Here is a 14,333-nt window from a genome sequence, read left to right on the forward strand (position 1 = left end):
TTGGAGGAAATATTGAACATGTCATTCATCCCAAGCTCGAACCTCGGGGAGAAAACAAGCTGTTGTCCAAAAATAGCAGCTTCTCCTGCACCCTACGCTTGGCCACTTGCCTCTCCACATCTGGTTGTTTATTGTAGGGAAGCTGGTGCTCCAATTGCTTTGGATGGGAATGCCTGGCATTCCGAGCCATCAGGACAAATCCGAGGCCTGTTTTTCAATCAGTCATGTTGAGCTTTTTCATTTTTTAAGGGAGGTCTTTCTTATCAACAAATATTCCAGCGCTTCAGCAATGTTGTGAAAAAAAACCTTCATTGCACATCACTTTTGGCACCACGGTCGAGAGATACTGTAGATCCCATGTGTGTTGGAATGCTATGATATGTCTTTTTATTTTATTTTTATGGTCACGTTATGTTCGTTTTAATTTGTTGTTGTTTTATTGTATTTTTTTTGTAATTTGTATGAGTTGTAGAATTCATTTTTGTTTGTGTTTTTTAAGATATACACATATATGAATTTCACAAGGTTAATAAAAAACACCACATATTATATATATATATATATATATATATATATATCAGAGTATGAACCGAAGATGATATATTGAGTAATTATTGTTTACTTTGTTTTAGTTCACAAATAGTAAGCCTATTTAAAATTGACAGTTTGTGATGTCTATCTATTCTCCAGCGATGGCTCCTTTCCCTACGACTCTGTCCCCTGGCAACAAAACACTAACCAGCCCCCTGGGTCATTGTCTGTGGTTACAACAGTTTGGGGCGTCACCAACACATCACAGAGCCAGGTAGGTCCCCTGCAGATTTGCCTCACATCTTCCGTCTTGCTTTAAGAGAACAATCATGATTTGCTGGGAAATCAATCCAGGTTCTGGGGAACCCAATGGCCAACAGCAATAATCCCATGAATCCCGGGGGTAACCCAATGGCCTCGGGAATGTCGGCCAGCGCAGGGGGGCTCAACTCTCCCCAGTTCAGCGCCCAGCAGCAGCAGTTCCCCAGCAAAGGTGGCTCCAACCAGCAGTACATGCAGCAGGGGATGTACAGCAGGCCGGCATACCCCGGAGGACCCGGAGGATATAGCAGCAGGTAAGAAAGAGGCTGAGTCAGTCCTATCCTCTTTACGTGAGGGCCCGTGGGAGCACTGAATGCTGCGCGCCTTGCAAAAACAAATAAATCTTGAGCTGGACTGTGACTAACAAAAGCTTGCTTTTTACACGTGTACAATAACACTATACCATATGATTATATACCAATGCTTTTCTGTTTCAATATTTTAATCAAATTGAATTATATCAACAGCATATATTTATACAACCTCCAAATTCTCATAATATTTCTATTGTTTGAATATTTTAAATTAAACGATTTTACTTGTATCCCATACACTCTTAGAATTTAAAGTTTACAAGTACGTATTACTTCTGTTTGACATTGAATTATAAAAGCTACATAAATGGAACCATGATTGTTTTAAAAGGTATGTTATCAACTCTTTCAGCGATAGCAATCACGACAGTGGACAGGTCATCATGTCATTAGGTGCGTCCGTGTAACCTCTCAGTCGTACAGGAATGGTCCATCGATGAAAAGGTTTCTTCAGCCATCATCTGTACTTCTTTGAAGGTGTCGGACGTTTCGCCTCTTATCCAAGAAGCTTCTTCAGCGAACAAAAGTCTTACTGGTCTTTTCGGCCATATATATATATATATATATCCCTACTGTCCAGACGTGGCGGTGCCGGACTCTGCTATGATTGGTCCCTGCTCTCAGGTTGGGGGGAGCAGAGGACTAATCCCTGCGGCTCCACTGATTGCTTCTATTGTCCTGACTGACAACTGGCCTGATTGCCCAATTTGCCCTCACCTCATCAGCATAACTAAGCCTATGTTGCCGAAACAGTCTATTGTACGAACGATCCAAATGGAACCTCACCCCACCATTACGGTGAAGGACAGGATTTTGCTCTTTTATAAAAATAGGTTCTATTACTCCCCTTTCAAACCATCTATTTTCTTTCGCTAAGATTTTAACCTCATTGGATTTGGATTTGCCTTTATTTGTCTCGCAGTCGTCAAATGAGTGGTTGCTAGCTTTTAGGTGCATATGTACTGCCGATTGAGGCGTGTTATTAGGTTACAGGTTATCATTATTGGATTGGATTTGCCTTTATTAGTCTCGCAGTGGAGAAATTTACATTTCACAGCAGCAAAGTTATGAAAGAAATGAAACTAGAAAAGCAAAACACAGGAGCTGCTAGAAAGGCAGCCACTCTCGCGACGCCGTCTTGAAGTCAAAAGAACAAAAGAAAAACTAAATAACAAATAACATGACAACACAAAGACACAGAGAGACATTCATGGCGCATGAAAGAGTTAATGTCGGTTGTTTCCTGAATTACATCCCCCAAAATATGAAAGGTTGTAATTATTTTTTATTGTTTATTTTATGTTTATGTAATTTCATTTTTCTTATCCCCTTTAAAAGGTTTTATCAAAACTGAAATGCCCCCCAAAACTTTCATACACATGAGGGTTATTTCAGTTCATGAAAACTAACAAAATAAATAAAAATGTATTGATGTGTTTATTTCAAGCAGTTTATTTCGTTACTGCTCACCGATTAAATAAGATCAAACTGTTTCTTACAAAATATTTGAACTTTTATCTTATGCTTAACAAATATGCCATATACAGTAAAGTCTCGTTATATCGATATCGGATATATCGATAGTCCCGGTTATAGCGATACTATTTCTATGCACGCACGGCGAAAATTACATGCAAACAGGGTCGGATATATCGATAGTCCCGGTTATATCGATATTTTTTCGGACTCCCTTGAATATCGATATAACGAGACTTTACTGTATTTTCAAAAACAACTAATAATGAAATACAGTAAAGTCTCGTTATATCGATATTCTAGGGAGTCCGAAAAATATCGATATAACCGGGACTATCGATATATCCGACCCTGCGCGCATGTAATTTTCTCCGTGCGTGCGTAGAAATAGTATCGTAATAAGCGGGACTATCGATATAACCGATATCGATGTAACGAGACTTTACTGTACATGAAAAAAACAATTACAAATTCTAAAACCTAAAAGCTAATTGTAACCCTGACATACTTTTCCTACAGTTACTCCGGAGGTCCGAACCCACCCCCTGGAGGGATGGGCATGGCCTCCCACACACGTCCATCCGGCGATTTTACGCAGCCGGCCGCCGCGGCCGCTGCAGCGGCCGTTGCAGCCGCTGCAGCAACAGCAACCGCCACTGCAACAGCCACCGTGGCAGCGCTACAGGAGACGCAGAATAAAGACATGAACCAATATGGACAGGTACAGTTCTCTGAATATACAGCCTATGACTCACAGAAGTTTAGTTTAATGCCATAGTGCAGTCTCAAACTGGGACCCATGAGCCATATCTTGAGGTCTTAAAAAACACTTTTAATTGCAAACATTCAACTCTGCACTGTGAGAAACTATCAAATGTCCTTCTTTTTAGAATCATCGGAAATTGATACATTCAAAGTTTCCTGTTCTTCACTTTAGATGTGTTCGTCCTTCCAAATGGGTCCCGCTCAGGCCTACAATAGTCAGTTCATGAACCAACCGGGCCCACGAGGACCCCCCGGAGGGATGAATCCTGCCAGCATGGGTTCAGGGATGAACAACCCAAACATGAGTGGGCCTCCCATAGGCATGACTCAGGCCCGGACCCCCGGAATGGGACCTTTCGGAGCGCACGGCCAGCGGATGCCGCAGCAGGGCTACCCGGGAGGACCTCGGCAAGGCATCCCTTTGCAGGGGATGAAGCGAGCGTATCCTGGCGAGGTGAGTGGGCACCCCGCCACACATGTATTTTGATGCTGTCAATAAACCCTTTCGGGGACAGCGGTAACTGCAGTGGACAGGTTATCAGGTTATCATCTTCTCCGGGTCTATGAAAGGGTTCATATACACTGTTTCCCCACAACGTGGCGACATTGCAGATTCTTTCAGCATTTTCTTTTGGTTTTCAGTTTTTCACACAGTCAGTCTTTTTCACACATACAAAGACACAACAGCTCACTAAGTTATCATTTGCTTGAATGTCCCTCCCCAGGCTGGCTACGGAGGTCAGTATGGACCCAACAGTCAGTTCCCACCGCAGCAAGGGCAGTACTCGACTCCCAATGCTTCTAGACCCCTGCCTTCACCCAGCTACCCGGGACAGAGGATGCCTGGGCAACAAGGACAAGGACAGTACCCACCTGGCATGCCCATGAGCCAGTATTACAAGGTTTGATTCTCCTCTGTCCACATTTGGATGTCAACAAGGGATGGTCTTCATTCAAAATGTATCAATGTTAAATTTGCAGCAAGAGCCATTTAACGGGCAGGGCAACAACTTCTCGGGTGGCGGTTACTCATATGGGCAAGGAAATGGGGTAAGTTCTAACCTCATGTATGAATTATCCAAGTTCTTGAATGGATTTCAACTCATATATGTTTTTTTAATAGCCCCCCAGACCTGGAAACTACCCCCACTCGCCAGTACCTGGGAACCCCACGCCGCCCATGACGCCCGGAAGTAGCATTCCGCCATATCTGTCGCCAAACCAGGACGTGAAGCCCCCGTTTCCACCTGACATTAAACCAAATATGACAGCACTTCCTCCTTGTGAGTACAACATACATCCAAATACATTCCAAGAGAGGCAAAACATTTCAAAACATTTTCGAAATCAGATTACTCTCAACGCCTCAAAGGCCTCTAATTTATTGTTTTCCTACCAGCTATTTCCAATGAGGAGCTGCGGTTGACGTTCCCGGTCAGAGACGGCGTTGTACTGGAGCCGTTCCGCCTTGAGCACAACCTGGCTGTCAGCAACCACGTCTTCCACCTGCGGCCCTCCGTCCACCAGACGCTCATGTGGAGGTAACGGGTTCTCCCTTCAAGCGAGCCATCTCGCAAAAGGAGTTGTTTTATGTTTTTTTTTCAGTAGCTTCTTGACAAAATGATTGAAAATAGGAGGCCCATCAAGCTATACAGGACAATATTTTTTGGGACAACCTCACTGTATTTTCTTATGTTTTCTTGAAAATGTGTTCAGTTGTGAACCAGATCTCAAGTGTACTGCCTGAAGTACCATATTTTCCAGTGTATAAAGCGCACCCAAAAGCCTTGATTTTCTTCAAAAGATGACCCTGCGCCTTATACATTGGTGCGCCTTATACGTGAAGTCATATTGAGCCACAACAGGTCTCTCAACTCCTCTCTGTACGAATGACTCCATTTCCCACTTTAGAAGAAGTCGTGCGTAACCCCAGCTCCTAATGTAGCACCTTGTAATGTGGTGTGCCTTATATTTGGACAACTTTTATATATTTATATATTATATTTGGAAAACCTTTTTCATTCATTGAAGGTCCGCCTTATATATGGAAAAAGTTTAAAAATACACAATTCATTGGGGATGCGCCTTACACTCCAGTAGGCATTATACACCGGAAAATAAGGTAGTTGTTGGGTCTCTGACATGCATGCCCACATATCAAGTTTGAAATGAAAACCATTTTTTGGTTCTTGAAAATGTGCGTTTAACCATTTCAGGGACAGCAGATACTACAGTGGATAGCTTATTGTATTATCAGGTTAATTATCAGGTGCAAAAAATGGTGAAAGGAGTTGTCCTGAATTTAGCATTACTGTTGCAGTGGCGCAATTATTTTGTTTTTGTGTGTTTCATGGGACCGCAGCATGCGCCATATGCACCAATCTTCAACACGGCATTTGTTGATGGCTTAGTGATAAGATGAAGCCCAAAAAAATCAAAAGGAGTCAAATCTTGCGAATTCATTTCCTCCGCAGGTCAGACTTGGAGTTGCAATTCAAGTGCTACCACCACGAGGACAGGCAGATGAACACCAACTGGCCGGCCTCGGTCCAGGTCAGCGTCAACGCCACGCCCCTCACCATCGAGCGGGGCGACAATAAGACCTCCCACAAGCCTCTGCACCTGAAACACGTGTGCCAGCCGGGAAGGAACACCATCCAGATCACCGTCACCGCCTGTTGTTGCGTGAGTGTGGCCCACTATCTGAAGAGAAACCGTATTTCCTGGGACCAAAACATCAGCTACTGTTGAGGATTCAAGTTGAATAGATGTGTGTTTGTGTGTTGCTTCTTCCTTTGCAGTCGCATCTGTTTGTGCTGCAGCTGGTCCACAGGCCATCTGTGCGCTCCGTCCTCCAGGGGCTCCTAAAGAAGAGGCTCCTTCCCGCGGAACACTGCATCACCAAAAGTACGCCGCCACCACCGCCGTGTGTTAATATCTCAATTACCCCCAGACACCCGCTGCCGTTAGCGCTTGCGATGCTCTTTTGCAGAGGCGGCCTGCACGTTTAGTTGCTGGGTTTTGGGTAGGCCTCACCTGACTTCAAACGTTTCATCATACCACTCCAACCGTGTCGAAATGCAAAATGGAATTTACAAATATATAAAGCACATAAGCATATAAACAGCACATGGCGGTGTTGCATAATTTGGAGCATCCATCCACCCATCCATCCATTTTCCAGACCGTTTCATCTTCATTAGGGTTTCAGGGGATGCTGGAGCCTATCCCAGCCGTCTTCGGGCACGATGCAGGGGACACCCTGAATTGGTTGCCAGGCAATCGTAGGGTACACAGAGTCAAACAACCTTCCGCACACACACACACACCTGGGGACAATTTTGAGTGTTCAATCAGCCTGCCGTGCATGTTTTTGGAATCTGGGAGGAAACCGGAACCACTGTGAAGTCGGTGTGATAGCCACTCGAGTACAGGGCTGCCCATAATTTGGACCATTTCAAAATTATTTATTTGCCAACATTCAAAAAAGTGTTTTTTTAAATAATATATACTTAGCCCTGTGAGGATCTATTTGGACTTTGAAACTCTACTGATTCAGAACGCTCTGGGTCAATTAGTTCCCCATGGAAACGTAACTGATACTGAAATCTGGTTGGACAAAAATATATCAATACATAATTTTGACATCTCGTTCTGGAATCAGTGCAGTGCAGCGAAATGCGTAAATGACCTTTTTAACTCATTCACTGCCAGACGTGCAAAAATGTATGCACTCCAGTGCCAGGTTTTTTGTCATTGTCACATGAATTCCAGGACCCACAGAACATTGAGTTTTCGGACTACATAAACATTCAATACAACGTTAGAAACTTTAAACTCTCTTCTTTCATCAGAAAAAAAGAGTTAATTATATGGGTCTGGAGTTATATGATCTTGAATTTAGGGCAGCTGTCCAAAATACAATGCAATACATACATATTGTTTATGTAGCACTTTAACAACAGCTGAAGCTGGAACAAAGTTTTAACATGTATAAAAGGGGAATACTGTCCCCTTGTGAAAAACAAAAGAAACATTGCCAGAGGCCAGAGCCAGTGCTTTATCGGCACCAAAGCATGAAAAAACCAACACCCGAACAAATCTGGGAATGGCGCTCTCCGTCATATGTTCAATTCCCAAATAAATTTGTACATGGCAGTGAATGAGTTAAGATGAAACTAATACAATTCCATGGAACATACATTCAAATGAATCTCTCATTTTCCAGTCAAGAGGAATTTCAGCAGTGTTGCGGCCTCAGCCGGCAGCACCACTCTCAACGGGGAGGATGGCGTGGAGCAAACCGCCATCAAAGTGTCACTCAAGTGTCCCATCACCTTCCGCCGCATCCAGCTCCCCGCGCGGGGCCATGACTGCAAACATGTGCAGGTTTGTGGATATCCTAAAGTTGTTGATTAAAATTCATTCATGTAAACACAGGAACTGATCATGTTGTGCCATCTGCAGTGCTTCGACTTGGAGTCTTACTTGCAGCTCAACTGTGAGAGAGGCACATGGAGGTGTCCTGTTTGCAAGTATGTCATGTTTTTATATTAATTTTTATATTATATTATATTATATTATATTATATTATATTATATTATATTATATTATATTATATTATTTATTATTATTTATAAAACAAAAGAACAGAAATATAGTATGTTTGTGAGCTTGTGTACGTGTGCGTCTATCTGTGAAATATTTGAAATAAATAAAACAATCCTCCATCCATCTGCAAGTATGTGCATTTGCAACTTTCCAAGTGTTGAATTTTAAAGTATAATATCAACAATCACCATTAGATGGCAGGTATGTCTTTGTTGTCCTTCCACTGGGTTTACACTGCCCTAATTTTTGTTTGTTCATTTTTTGGATTTGGAATAATATATAGACAAACAGTACCACAATAATATTACAATTTTGGCTTTGTTGTTTTTTCTGAGGGTGGGGGTTAATTTACAGTTTTTTCACTGATTAGGAGTTTCGAGTCGTGATTCCAATGCATTCGATTTTTTTCACATTTGAAATAGCATATTTATCCTGCATTTGGTTAGCAGGTGTGTACTCCAATGAGGATATCCCATAGGACTGTTACAAAAAAAAAAAAAAAGACCCACTCCGGGGATTTAAGTTCCCCCCCCCCCTACAATAGATGAATGTGGGAACTCCCCAATGTTGTCCTTGTATCCAGGAAAGGATTAGTTCCGCCCAGTCTGCCTTTATTTTCTCATAATTGTAATTCCTACCTTGTATTTTGTTTTCTTCTTTGTAGTAAAACAGCATTACTCGAAGGTCTCGAAGTGGATCAGTACATGTGGGGGATCCTCAATGCCATCCAAAAGTAAGTTTGAAAATGAAAATACACTTGGTGATGTGAAGTGCAGGCTTTGAATCAATGCTTTTAATTCAATCGTCAACAGTTCAGAGTTCGAGGAGGTCACGATTGACCCGACGTGCAGCTGGCGGCCCGTGGCCATCAAGTCTGAGCTGCACATCAAAGAAGACCCCGACGGACCGCTGGCCAAGCGCTTCAAGACCATGAGCCCGAGTCAGATGACCATGCCCAACGTGATGGAAATGATCGCCCAGCTTGGGCCTGGAAGCGGGCCAGGGGCCGGCCATGGTCCTGGACCTGGTCCCAGTCCTTATCCCCCGCACCACGCTGGCCAACATGCCAGTGGAAATGGCGGAGATTACCCAGCAGCAGGTAATCAAAACGAATTTGGACAATCTGCTTCTAATGTCAAGCATTGTCATTTTGTGACATTTCATTGGTAATTCTACTGTAGTTCTTTGGTCATTGTACTGGAAATGTCATGAGGTCACCGATGCCGTTTGTTTTGGTCTATCAAGGCAACCCTTACCACAGCCAAGGGAACTTTGACTTTCCTCACGGGAACCCATCTGGAGGTGGGGGAAGTGCCGGAGGAGGAGGTGGAGTCGGAGGAGGGCCACCTATAAGTGACTTCATCCACGGCCCTCAACTTTCCCACCCCCCAGATGGTCCAAGCGGTCTTCTGTCCCAGGACAAGCCCCTCAACCACGGCATGAATGACACGGTAAGTAAGTGATACTTTAACACTCCGTCAGCACAACAAAAAAGTCTCCGTCAGCACAACAAAATGCGAAACCTACGATAGAGAGTACCATATAGTCGACAAGGAGTCATTTCAAACACAGCCGAAATCAAATGAGAGGCTGAGGTGTTGCCCTGTGGGCTGAAACAAGACGTGTGCGCTCACATGCTTGCCATAAAGTTTTTCAGATGTACGCGTCTGCTGGTCACAGCTTCCCTTTTCAAGGGGCTGGTTCACATTATTCACGCTGGGACTCATTTCACTTTTCCCCTCTCTTCATCTGCTCCCCTCTGTCTTCCTCTCTGTCTCCAGCAGATGTCCCATCCCGATCCGTCCCATAACTCCATGCAGCCCGGCTTGCATGCTTCTCCCCATCCCGGCGGCCAATCGGGGCCCTCCATGCATCATGGTGGCAGCGGCCAATCGGGGCCGCCCTTGCATCACGGCGGTGGTCCTTCATCTTCGCAGCCGCCTCGCCCGACGCCGCAGCCGTCTCAGCCGCCCAGCCAGAATGCTCACCCGCACGCCGATCTAACGTTTAACCCCTCGTCAGATGGCCCGGACATGCCTGAACCTTCACTGGATGTAAGTTTGTGTGTGTTTGTGTCCCCCCAAAATACAGCGGCCAAAGCTTGATGTGGGGGAAAAAACTGTTTAAAATAATACGGTTTAATGTCAAACATTTTCCCACGTGATATTTGGGTTTCAATACCAGATATCATACCACATCTTTCAAAGTACTGATGTACTCACTCTAATACTGAAGGCAGGAAAAAAAGTATAGACAAATCTTTTATCAAGTGAGTGCTCCTTGACTTACCGTTATACTGCGGTAGTTTGACGCATGGGCAAATCTTCATCTTCCAAAAATGGTGTTTAAATGAAATAATCTATCTATCCGTCCGTCTGTCTGTCCGTCCGTCTATCTATCTATCTATCTATCTATCTATCTATCTATCTATCTATCTATCTATCTATCTATCTATCTATCTATCTATCTATCTATCTATCTATCTATCTATCTATCTATCTATCTATCTATCCAACTATCTAGCTAGCTATCTATCTATCTATCTGCCAATCGATCGATCTATCTATCTGCCAATCGATCGATCTATCGATCTGCCAATCGATCGATCTATTGATCTGCCGATCGATCTGCCAATCGATCGATCGATCTGCCAATTGATCGATTTGTATCTGCCAATCGATCGATCGATCTGCCTACCTGCCTATCTATCTGCCTGCCTGCCTGTCTATCTGCCTACCTATCTGCCTATATGCCTCTCTATCTACCTATCTATCTACCTACCTGCCTATCTATCTACCTATCTTTTTTTTCATTGGAACACCATAACAGACAAGTGTGCAATACAATAGACTCGTGCAGATAAATGTAGAAACATTTAACCCAATTAGTGTAAGAGATTCTAATTTTTGTCATTTTCGGAGGACAAATAATATGCCCTCATCAGTATTGTTACATTGACTGTCTACATGTTGCTCAACTGTAGATGTACAAATATCTGTTCCTGATATATATATCCATGTTATATTATATATATTATATTATATTATATATACTATATTAGCATTAAGCTACAGATGGCTTGTATCTGTACTTGTTAACTGCTTCATTTGTGTCGCAAAAAAATTCCTGATCATCCCAATTTTTGGGGGTCTTCCTCAGCTGCTTCCAGAGCTGGCTAACCCGGATGAGCTCCTCTCGTACTTGGATCCTCCCGATCTTCCGGCCAACAGCAATGACGACCTTCTCTCCCTCTTTGAGAACAACTAATTTCCCGCTGCCCCATTCCCCACTTCCTCCTTTTAAGCTCACCTCACAAGGGGACGCGTTTGACTGTCCTGTCCACAGACACGTCGCCCACCTCCCAGTTTGACACTTGAGACTGTGTCCCATGCGCACACGTGCACACTGTCTTTCGAGAAGATGTGCTGCATGGGTTGGGGTGCAACTACGGGAGTGCAGCTCATCCCTACACATGTTTTTGTGTAAAGATTCCACCAACAACATCCACGTCCACGTCGGCGTGAAAAAAAAAAACACCGTCATGCAAATGTATATAGTTGATATACAGTACATGTTTATGATATATTATCAAGTGTGCAGCTATTATTATCATCATCACTTGTAAACGATAAAAGCCTGCAGATAAGGAAATTATTTTCTTTTTTTCCCCCTTTTTACCTCCTATCAAAGCATGATTTGGCTTTTGTGGGGGAAAGAAATCTTGTCTGTGCATATGCGATATTTTGTCGACTTTTTCAAACGTGTTCTTCCAAGACGGGCAGCTCATGCCGTGACCTTTGAACCAACGGCCCTCAACCCCCAACCCATACCCGCTCCACCCCTCCAGAGTGCACGTGGCAAATGGAGCGCATGACCTCGCTGAAAGGACGAGTAGTCATGCAGTGTGTGTGTAAGTGTGTTTATGTGCGGGCATGTCCGTGTGGTCATGCTGCCTGTAGCAGATGTACAGAGGGGAGCAAATTCACCACCGAGTCCTTCTTCCACTCCGCAGAAGCTCTATTTATTATCTATCATGTCTCACTCTTCCACATTTTTTTCTCGCAATTGTGCCAATGTGTCCTGTTCATTGTCCAATCTATATTTATTGCTCTAGTGCATTTTTTTTCTTAGTCGTTTGTGTGTGTGTGTGTGTGTGTGTGTGTGTGTGTGTGTGTGTGTGTGTGTGTGTGTGTGTGTGTGTGTGTGTGTGTGTGTGTGTGTGTGTGTGTGTGTGTGTGTGTGTGTGCGTGCGTGTGTTTGCGTGCGTGTGTGTGTGTGTGTGTGTGTGAGACCTTGCGCGCACAACTGTTGTAGATACGCTTTGTGAATACTTAGTGAATGTGCAGTGCTGTGTCCATCTATTACTGTCAACTTGACATGGTACTGTGTCACACTCTCTCACAAACACACGCTGACACACACACACACACATAAAAATACTGTCCTCACAAACCCACTTCCAAATGCACTCTGGCCTTGTATTGTGTGTGTCAGTGTACATTTTCCCCCTTTGCCACAATTTAGTTTTGTTTTTGTTTTTTTTATTTGATTATTTTTTTAATGTGATGTGTCAGGATTGTGTCTAAAAAAAGTGTAAAAGCAGCTTAGAGGTCCAAATTTCCACCCCCTAACCAAAAAATATATATATAATTGGTTACCTTGAAAAAAATGAATTTGGTTCCAAAATATTCACATTTGTTGTGTATTCTAACCTTAATTTTATGTGGTTTTAAGCCAATTATTATTTTGTTTTATAAGTTTGATGCAGTCAATGAAGTTGAAAACGTACTGTTTCCACCCTATTTTAGTACCCCCCTGCCCCTTTTCATATGCAACCAAATATTTTTTACGTTACTCATCAAATAGTTTTGAGTTTTCATGTAAGCATTGCCGCATTGATGTTCCCGACGCAGTCAGTGTGCATCTCTATCCACTTCCAGCCAATGAGATGAGAATGCATGTTCAAAATAAATAAGTAAATAAACAAATAAATAAATAAATAAATAATGAAAAGCAAGAAGCAAATGTGGATTGGGAGGCCATGACTGTGAGGGAATGCACGCATGTGTACATATTGTAAATGACAAATAGAGACCCATTAACAGAAATGTATTCATTTTTCTCCGGAGGGAGTGTTCATAGTGTATTTAGAATTTGTAAAGCTTGCATTCTCCTGTCAGATGTTCCAATTGAAATCAGTTTTGACGATCACAGACCTCGCTAATATCGCCTGTTCATTTGTGTAAAATACTTTATGTCAATCCTCCCTTGCATGGGGGGAGCGACTGACACAAAATACATTTTTCCCCTTTGTGTAATTATTCTGTGTATCTCTCTTTGGCCTGTGTACTTTATAAAGGTGCTACGAATTGATTCACACGCTTCATTAGGACTTGGAGACAAAGCTTTAGAGTGTGTAAAGGAGCCAAAAAAGTCATAATAAAATGTCCAGTTTATAGTTTTTATGCAATTTGGCAAACAATGCTATAAAGGTACAATCTAAAGTGATTGGCACAAGTGGCAGTTGTCTTTCTCTCTCTTGGTGTTTGTACATTCACTCATGTACAATCCGTTCTTATTGGTCGGACAAACATTGTGATTTTTAGTCTTGCAAATCTGTATGTAGTTAGATGACGTGACATCCTAATATTTATCTAATAAATATGTATTCCGATGAAACACAATGTTGGACGTGCCTCTATATACTCAAATTTAGCTCCTTCTGAGTGTAATATACACAGGACGTGCCTCATTATAATAAAATTTAACTCCAAGTGTCATATACACAGGAAAAAAAGTCATGTTTTGGGAGATGATTGAATAGTCAGTCACGAAAGGGAAGCTGCTAATTTCATTGTTTCTTTCATGGGTCATACAAGACGCACAGCACATTTAAGAAAAGAAAATGTGCAAAATTCCACATGACAAAGTACCCAACAACTGTTCAATTCCAGAGGTATTAATATACTGTACATTTAATTTTTAATGCTGAGCCATGTTTTACTCTTGTGTATGATGTAGTCTTCATAAACTAAAGTCTGCAGTATCTAATATAAAATATAAAAATAGGGTGTCATCTTCATAGTGAATCCTGATGTAAAAAGAGTTCAAAAATAGAACAGTTAGGGAATATTAATGTTAGCAGTATTTTGAAACAAATTAACATGACGTTGCCACAGCAAATCAGTGTCCTCCATCTTCAGAGGTTTGATTTGCATGTTTGTTTTGGCCAAGCTTTTACGTCGGATGCCCTCCCGAAGTAGAATATTTGGTTTCTGTTTTATTTTACCTTATCTTTTATCATGCATTTTGAAG

General features: G+C 42.5%; 1 protein-coding gene across 4 annotated transcripts in view; it reads left to right on the plus strand.

Moving 5' to 3' along the window:
• zmiz1a (zinc finger, MIZ-type containing 1a) overlaps positions 1–13,526 on the plus strand; it is a 137,654-nt gene extending 124,128 nt beyond the window's left edge. For 2 of the 4 annotated variants that reach the window (XM_089011794.1, XM_089011797.1), the window contains 17 exons: positions 691–805; positions 886–1,106; positions 3,162–3,363; positions 3,580–3,861; positions 4,133–4,309; positions 4,389–4,457; positions 4,531–4,690; positions 4,807–4,948; positions 5,882–6,092; positions 6,209–6,314; positions 7,636–7,796; positions 7,875–7,942; positions 8,683–8,751; positions 8,831–9,117; positions 9,264–9,469; positions 9,800–10,072; positions 11,178–13,526. In XM_089011794.1, coding sequence (XP_088867920.1) covers positions 691–805; positions 886–1,106; positions 3,162–3,363; positions 3,580–3,861; positions 4,133–4,309; positions 4,389–4,457; positions 4,531–4,690; positions 4,807–4,948; positions 5,882–6,092; positions 6,209–6,314; positions 7,636–7,796; positions 7,875–7,942; positions 8,683–8,751; positions 8,831–9,117; positions 9,264–9,469; positions 9,800–10,072; positions 11,178–11,285 — 2,857 coding nt within the window. In that variant the 3' untranslated portion in view covers positions 11,286–13,526. The remainder of the gene's footprint in view (positions 1–690; positions 806–885; positions 1,107–3,161; positions 3,364–3,579; positions 3,862–4,132; positions 4,310–4,388; positions 4,458–4,530; positions 4,691–4,806; positions 4,949–5,881; positions 6,093–6,208; positions 6,315–7,635; positions 7,797–7,874; positions 7,943–8,682; positions 8,752–8,830; positions 9,118–9,263; positions 9,470–9,799; positions 10,073–11,177) is intronic. The other 2 variants (XM_089011795.1, XM_089011796.1) reach the window with 1 other exon arrangement.
• Positions 13,527–14,333: the final 807 nt, after the last annotated feature.

Source organism: Hippocampus bargibanti, linkage group LG13 (genome assembly GCF_051943395.1).
Source record: "Hippocampus bargibanti isolate YZ-2025 linkage group LG13, ASM5194339v1, whole genome shotgun sequence".
Classification (NCBI taxonomy): Eukaryota; Metazoa; Chordata; class Actinopteri; order Syngnathiformes; family Syngnathidae; genus Hippocampus; species Hippocampus bargibanti.